Consider the following 8,771-nt stretch of genomic DNA (forward strand, 5'->3'; position numbering starts at 1 on the left):
GGGGGGAGGGGGAGGCTCGCAACTAAGGACAAAATACCATCATAACTCTCTGATCTACTTCCCATTTCTTTTTTTTAATCCCATTTCACTCTACCAAACTCAGCTAGCTTATTCTTACACTATTTTTAACTCTTGTTTCAGCATCATAACATTTTTCTCCAATCTGAGCTTACTCTTTCATGATTTTCAATTCTTTTCTTGATCTAGATTAGTATTACATTGAATAAAAATCACTACACTATGAGCCAAATTCGAATGATTCAGGCATCTTTACAATAATCTAATCTGCTCAGTGGGAAATTTTGCACTCCTGTCCTTTTCTGAGCGGCTTTACATATCTCACCTGGTGTGCACTCATCTCTTAAGTGTCTTCCTAAAACTTGTCCATGCATATGTCGCTTTTTTCCACCGACAGACACATCAACGTGTCCTGAGAATCCACCCCCCAAACCCCCAACGACAGTGCTCCACTCCCTTCAATACATGTGTCCCCGTCCTTGTTTTTAACAATTCATGTTTCTGCTCAGTGTAAGACTCTGCCATACCATACGCCATTGTGAAAACTGACATATATAACGGCGACCTCCGTGCTTTTTTGTCCCTTGTCGTGTCTCCATTTTTTTTTAATATAGAAAAAGTAACTTCTTCTTTATCTTAAGCTCACTCTTTGTTAGGAATTGTTTTCACTATTTAGTTTAGTTTTCGTAGAGGTTTTACAGCGCTCGCAACTGCATAAGATCATATGAGCGCCAGAAGATTAAAGGTGTTACAAGAGAGTAACAAACAAAAAAGAAGAAGGGGAGATAAGGACGATAGATGTTTGATAGAAAAGAAGAAGCAAACCAAACCAGAGCACCCGCCAACCACCCACTTTTCACTGTTATAATACAAAATGGAGACGGGACAAGAAAGCACTGGGGTCGCGATATGACGGGAGTCTGACACACTGAGAAGTCCATGTGTTTTTGTGAGGTTCAAACTCAAGTCCCTGAAATTTTAACCCCCCCCCCCCAAAAAAAGTATATACAGCAAACATAACTAGTTGTTTGTAACCCTGACAAATACTACTATCATGACCCAGTTCGTCGTGTTGAGAGAGCCATGGACAGACATTTATAAGAGTGTTACTAAATATAGCCAGACGTCGTGGCTGTGTGCTCCCGGCCGCGTCCTGTCTCACCTGTGCGATGCCCGTCACGGAAATAGCCACTCCCATCTGGGTGTACACGTTTGGACTTTCGATAGTCAGCGTCATAGTGTTCAGGGACAGTCTGAAAACGGCAAGTGGAGAGGCCAGCAGGCCAGCCTCTAAGTACAACAGCAAAATCAACACAAAAACACAAAAACAAACCAAAAACAAACCAAAAACAACCCCCCCCCAAAAAAAACAAGCAACACAAAACCCAGGCAGGCGGAGTGCTGCGTTGAACCAGACCATCACAGGGGTTTGATGACAGATGCATGCAACACGCAACTAGCAACGTTTCACTTGTGTTGTCATGTCACCCAATGGTTTTTGTTTTTTGTTTTGCTTTACTGCGCTCCCAACTGCATGCGGTCATATGAGTGCGAGGGACACATTAAACATTTTCAGTTGGCAGGAAATTTTGAATTTTGCCCAGGTAGCCGCCGAAGCCTACTTTTATCGATTTTAGACAACTAAGGGATCTTTAATGAGCGTAACTTGCACCCGAGAGGAGGTGAAAGGAGACAATTTTAGAGAAGAAAATTTTCCGTCGCTACCCGAATGCGAATCCGGGACCTTTGAATGAGAGGCGAACACCTTAACCTGTAGGCCACGCGAGCCCCCATACCGAGAGTGGCGAGGCTTAGCACCCACAACTGAACATACAGGAACCTGACAATAAATTGTCATAAATCACTACCACTTCTAGGATTTTCTTTACTTTAGTGAGAAAAGTTTTACGGCTCCTGCAACACAATAAGGTCATATAAGTGCTGAAGACTACAAGAAGAGTAACTTGAGTAACATACAGAGAAGACAAGGAGGAGAGACTATAAGGACGGTAGATATTTGATAGAGAAGAAAGAGAGACTATAAGGACGATAGATGTTTGATAGAGAAGAAAGAGAGACTATACGGACGATAGATGTTTGATAGAGAAGGAGGAGAGACTATAAGGACGATAGATGTTTGATAGAGGAGGAGAGACTATAAGGACGATAGATGTTTGATAGAGAAGGAGGAGAGACTATAAGGACGATAGATGTTTGATAGAGAAGGAGGAGAGACTATAAGGACGATAGATGTTTGATAGAGAAGAAAGAGAGACTATAAGGACGATAGATGTTTGATAGAGAAGGAGGAACACACCACACTAGAGCACCTGCCTACCACTTTATACTTCTGGGATCTCCAGCAAAGCTCGCAGCAACATTTGGAGACATGCAATTGAAACAAATAATTATTTTTTTAAATTACCTTTCTTGTTAACAGAGAAAAAAATGTGAAGTTTCACTTCAAGAATTTTTTTTTAAAGTCTCATAGTACCCCTGGGATGATCTTTGACAACAAACAAAAATGGAAATCAAACGATAGACGTACTCAAAATGAAGCAAACCAAAATACGTAAGGACTAAACACATGCACTAGGTGTGTAAGGGGGTAAAGGGGGGGGGGGGGGGGGGGCCTCTGACCATTACCATCAGCCAGAAACTGAAAAGAAACAGCTACCCTCACAACTTCCTGTCCTCTCATACTTAGAATAAAACAATCTCTTTATCCCCAAACTAACCGAGAAAGTAAGTAAGTTGAGACTAGGATGACTATTGGGTAAATTGGTTAATTTAGTTTTAGTAAGAGTTCTACGGCACTTGTTAGTTTAGTTTAGTTTCAGTAGAGGTTTTTACGGCGCTCGCAACTGCATAAGGTCATATGAGCGCCAGAAGATTAGAAGAGTTACAAGAGAGTAACAAACATAAAAAAGAAGAAGGGGAGATAAGGACGATAGATGTTTCATAGGAAAGAAGCAAACCACACCAGAGCACGCGCCAACCACCCACTATGGCACTTGCACCACAATAGGGTCATATAGGTGCCGAAGATTAGAGATTTATTACAAGAGGGTAACAAACATAAAAAAGAAGGAGGGGAAAATAAGACGATAGACGTTTGATAGGAAAGAACAAGCAAACCACACCAGAGCACCCGCCAACCACCCACTTGTAAATTGGACCATCTTCTATCTACCACATTTTCTCATTACCTTTTTTACAAACATTTTTGCTACGAGGTCTCTATCAGAAAATCTTGGCCCCCCCCCCCCCCCCCCATCAATACTCCACTTGTCCAGCCCATGGCGTAGCCAAAGTAAACAGCTGAGAGTGAAAAATCCATATTTCTCATTATCAATAACCAATTATCAGCCTTCCCCTCAAAGAGACAAGCCCAAACCATGGTAACAATCACAAAAACTCGGCCATGCACACAAACGTCAGGGAAAATCTAGCGGCGTTATCTGCCCTGCATAGCAACACAGAATTACTTCCTTTTTTCCTCCCTGTCATGAGAGCACTTTCACCCCATCAGTGATCTAACAACGTGTAACCACCAAATGTATTCACTTATACACTCCTCTGTCCGCATTTATGTATAGCTAGGCCCCTATCTAGTGTTAGTTTTAGTGGAGTTTTTACTGCGCTCGCAACTGCATAAGGTCATATGAGCGCCAAGGGGTGGAAGTCAACAGAGAAGTCTTTACAGGAAATCAGACTTACTCTGCTCACCTCTCTAGCTTCAACAGCACAAAGTCTGCTTCGACTATCAAGGCACCCCGGAAATAGCAGTTCACAAGAGAGTGACAAACATACAAAAGAAGTAGAGGAAAATGACGATAGTAAGGATTAGGAAAGAAAAAGCAGCAGTTCCCTGTTGCATGCAGTGCCGGCACAGCTATGAGCATGACATTGATGAATCAGCCCATTTACAATTCTGCTGTGAATAAGAACATGTTAATATCCCCCATTTGGGAATGGCCTACAGACACTTCAGTCAGTGGCACTGCCCCCGGGGGGTGGTGGGGGGGGTGGCTTGTCTGTTCCACACAGAGGACATGAGTTTGATTCCAGAATAGGGAGGCTATTTCTTTTCTTTTATTAAGTCTCGTAATTATTTACAATGAGTCCTATTACTAGAACTGTTGAAAAACACAGATGTGAACAAAAAACAAGAGTAACAATCCGGTAGGTTGAGTTTTAATTTAATAAAGAGTTTTACGGCACTTGCAACCCAAATCAAGTCACATAAGTGCCAAAAATTAAAAGTGTTACGAGAAATTTGCTCACAGAAAAGAAGGAGGAGAGATAAGGGTGGTATATGTCTGATATAAAAGAACTACTTAAGGAGCAAAACCACACCAGAACACCAACTAACTACCCATCAATCTTATAATATAAACCAATACCCAATACTGTCATCATTTGGAGGAATCAGAATTTTCTTTTTATTATATTAGTTTTAGCAAAAGTTTTACAGCATTTGCAACACAAAAAGGCTTCATGTAAGAGCCGAAGAATAGAGGTGTTACACCACAGTAACATACAAAGAAAAGAGGGAAGGGAAATAAGAATGATAGGTTTACAACAGTATCTGATAGGAAAGAAGGAGCAAAACACACCACAGCACCAACCAACCACCCATTATTAAGAATTCTATTATAAATTATAGCAATCAACAGAACTATATACAATACTATCACACAAATAAAATAATAAATAATAAATAATAATACCCACTAGACAACAAATATAACAAACATCACCATCATGGCATGTACTCAACTCTACAGCATATAAATGTCTTTTCATGAGAAACAATGAGATTTAAAAGACAAAGCGCAAAACCGAAATATAAATGGCCGCTTTTAAGCACAAGGGGCCTTCCCGAAATATGCTGTTTTGAGAAAATAAAAGGTAAATGAGAAAATAAAAGGTAAGTTTTTGCCCCTTGTTCAGTTTCTTCAAAAGACAAGGAGAGTTTTCTCTATAACCAAACAAATATACACAGCAAAGAAACCAAACTTCTCCTATAGGTAGGGCAATGCCCACTTCTGATGTTGGTCAAGATTTCTGGAAACCCCTGAAATCTGGGTTAGAAGCCCACTTGTCCTTAAACGACCAAATATAATATATAAAATAATAAAAGACAAAAGCACAAAAGCCCAAAAACGATGATACATGATGTATAATATATGTCTATATAATATCTATAACAGAAATCTATGTCCAAGTCCAAAGCAAGCCTGAATCCACAGCTCCCACAACACGTAACAACGAGTGCCACACCCACGTACAGCGTGCTTCTCTGACAGGCCAGGCCAACTCAATACACATATCACGTCACATCACGAACCCTCCATTCACCATATCGTCACCCTCATCACACGACTGCCATACATATATAAAATATCCATCTGCGTCGTTCATGTTTAACCGAAAAATCCCCCCCCCACCCTCCATCTACCTCACCTATTCTACACAAAAAGACTATTTCATAATACAAATAAAGAGCACAATTTACATTTGATTTATCACATTCTTCAACCTAATCATACTTCCTGGAGCAATTTCTGATTTATAATTAAATCAAGTCATCATTCAGTATTGTGTGATATGATTTCATGAAAAACTTTTACAATTCCGACCGATTTTTTTTCATATAGGATGAAACTTCAAGGTAGTGAGTATCGAATGTGTAAGCTGTCATTACTTGTAACACCCACCAGAAATTCAGTTTTAGTTTGGTAAGAAATTTACATAGCAACTCTTTCTTTTCTTTCGCTTTCTACAGCATTTGCAACTGCATTTATAAGACCTCAATAGTGGCGCTCATATGACCTTATGCAATTGCGAGCGCAGTAAAACCTTCCTAAAACAGATCCCAATACTGGCGACACTTTTAAATTGAAAACTTGCTAGAGAGAGAGAGAGTGGCAGTGCTCGTGTGAAGAGGCCAACGACATGTTGGAAGAGAGGCGTCGTGTTGGGGGGCGGCCCGCCTCGTGTCGACTTACTTGAGCTATGCCCGTGACAGAGATGGCCACACCGTGCTTGGTGTACACATTGGGACTCTCGATGGTCAGTGTCATCGTGTTCAGGCTCATGCTTTGGGGGGTTTTGAGACACATTGATGACACGCACGTATGAGAACATAACACATCGCACACTTGAGACACATGATGACACGCACGTTTGAGACATGTCATGACACAAGATGACACACACGTTTGAGACGTGATGACACGCACTTTGAGACACATGATGACACGCACGTTTGAGACACATGATACGATAACACACACATTTGAGACACATGGGGACACGCACGTTTGAGACATGTGACACATCATAATTTAAATAGATGAGAGATGTTTAAGACACATAACACAAACACAGTTAAAGCAGATGAGAATTTGTGAAAAATGAAACACACACACACACAACACACCAATTCACACACACACACCCCCTCACACACACACACACACACGCATACACACAAACACTCACACACACAGAGTTAAAAGTGGATGAGATATATATTTGCAACACATGACATGGCTGGGTCACTATGGGGAATGTGGTTTGTTAAGGATTTTTAGTTTTAGTAAGAGTTTTACGGCACTTGCAACACAATAAGGTCATATAAGTGCTGGAGAATAGATTATTTTTTTAGTTTTAGTAGAGGTTTTACGGCGCTCGCAACTGCATAAGGTCATATGAGCGCCAGAAGATTAGAGGTGTTACAAGAGAGTAACAAACATAAAAAAGAAGAAGGGGAGATAAGGACGATAGATGTTTGATAGGAAAGAAGGAGCAAACCACACCAGAGCACCCGCCAACCACCCACAAATAGATTCTGTGTTACAAGAGAGAAACATACACAAAAAAGAAGGAGGGGAGATAAAAAAACGACAGATAGATGTTTGATAGGAAAGAAGGAGCAAACAACACCAGAGCACCTGCCAACTACCCACTGGTAACTGGTAATGATTGAGAACAGTTTTTTTAAAATGTAGACCACAAGAGAGATTTGAGACAAATGACAGACTGTTAAAATAAAGTTGATGAGCAAGCGATGAACACTTTCAATCAAACTGGCAAAAAACTAGAGGTTGTAAGTTCACGAAACAAACATCGCCATTTGTGGATCTACAAACAAATGACGTCAAAAGTGTGGCAGCTAGGGGAGGTGGTCAGGTACTGACAAGTGTGGTGTCCACTGCTCTCTACCTTGAGCACACCTTTTGGTTTTAAAAAGAGCATTTTTATATTATTATGGCATTTTCAACACATTAAAGAAGTCATTATAAATGCCATGGGTTAGAGGTGTGCTGTTACTTGGAGAATATTAAGGACAATAGATGCATTATTTAAATTACAGTGCAGTCTCTCTATAAACTACATCGTCAGGACCAGAAAAATATGTCGTTATAGAGAGGAAACCAGAAATTACTAATGATATATAAGGAAAAAATCGGGACCTGGGCACGATGTAGCTATATATATACATAGAGGATGTCGTTATATCGAAGGTTGTTATAGAGAGGCTGCATCGTATAAAAAGAAACAAACCACATGAGAGCAATGGCCACCCACCAACCTTGTTTACCTGAGGCATCAGTGAGACAGTAAGTGAGAGTGTAAACAAATGACAGCACTTCCCTATTGTTACCATTGTAAGAAAATGATACAGACAACGGTCTTTACAACAAAATAAATGAATCCAAATCAAAAGATTTGCGACCACTACAACAAAGAGTAAGAAAAAGAAAACTAAACTCACCGCTGCAGTTTCTGAATACCAGGCCATACGAAAACGCGACCTCCAGGAATGAATATGGACTGAGAATGGCAGCATCCTTCATAAAAATTGAAAAGAAAGAGAGAAAACTGTGTTAAGATTTTTAAAAACAGAAAGTAAAGTACATGTAATTTTTCATGGGTTATATCGTCACTGCCATAAAACACAGTAATTAATTTGATTGCACAAGCCATTAGATTTTCACGATTCTAGTTATTGTGGAGCGAGAAAAAGCCAGTCACTCGTTTTGCATCTCTCTAAGAAATACAGACAGCTTCATTTCAAGTACTAAAGTCCAGTTGTTAAATAATTTATTATTTTAACTTTTTTACTCATCAGAAAGTTGACACTAGTTAATTAATTTTAAGCACCACTCACTGTTTTATTAAGATTTCACAAAGCGAAAAATGACCTTGGCAATAACTGAGTTAAAAATGACGGCGACCAATATGGAATTTTACTGCTGACGATGTTTGATGACTAAATTTATCATTTATTTGGGCAAAAATTATTTATAATAAACATAAATGTATAACATTGCATCTTCTCATAATGTAACTTAATCCCTGTTCATTGCTACATTATATAGACAAATTGATCAAAGGACAACACCATTTATGTCAGTAGACAAGAGCTTAACAAGGAACAAGCCAATTTTCATTTGATACAACTATCTATTCAATTATCAAATAAAAGTACAATGAACTTAGAAAACCTTCATGTTCAAATCATCACACGAACGAAAAGAGCGCCTCAATCCCAGGTTCTAGATCAAGAATTACCTTTTCCTAGTTTTGTTTTCTCTGATAAACATAAACATTGACTTCATGTCCGACGTCAATCATTGCTCTTTGAGAGTTATTAAAATTAATTGTTTGTTTGTTTGTTTAGTATAGGGTTTTACGGCGCTCACAACTGCTTATGGTCATATGAGCGCGCGGGACACACC

General features: G+C 39.6%; 1 protein-coding gene across 2 annotated transcripts in view; it reads right to left on the reverse strand.

Annotated features, from left to right (window-relative positions):
• LOC101857452 (flotillin-1) overlaps window positions 1-8,771 on the reverse strand; it is a gene marked incomplete in the record, with an annotated part of 39,567 nt that overhangs the window by 28,052 nt on the left and 2,744 nt on the right. The window contains 2 exon segments of one of the 2 annotated variants that reach the window (XM_013089786.2): window positions 1,181-1,271; window positions 7,805-7,880. In XM_013089786.2, the coding sequence (XP_012945240.1) occupies window positions 1,181-1,271; window positions 7,805-7,880 (167 nt within the window). 2 annotated transcript variants of the gene reach the window in all.

This window comes from Aplysia californica, unplaced genomic scaffold (genome assembly GCF_000002075.1).
Source record: "Aplysia californica isolate F4 #8 unplaced genomic scaffold, AplCal3.0 scaffold01045, whole genome shotgun sequence".
Classification (NCBI taxonomy): domain Eukaryota; kingdom Metazoa; phylum Mollusca; class Gastropoda; order Aplysiida; family Aplysiidae; genus Aplysia; species Aplysia californica.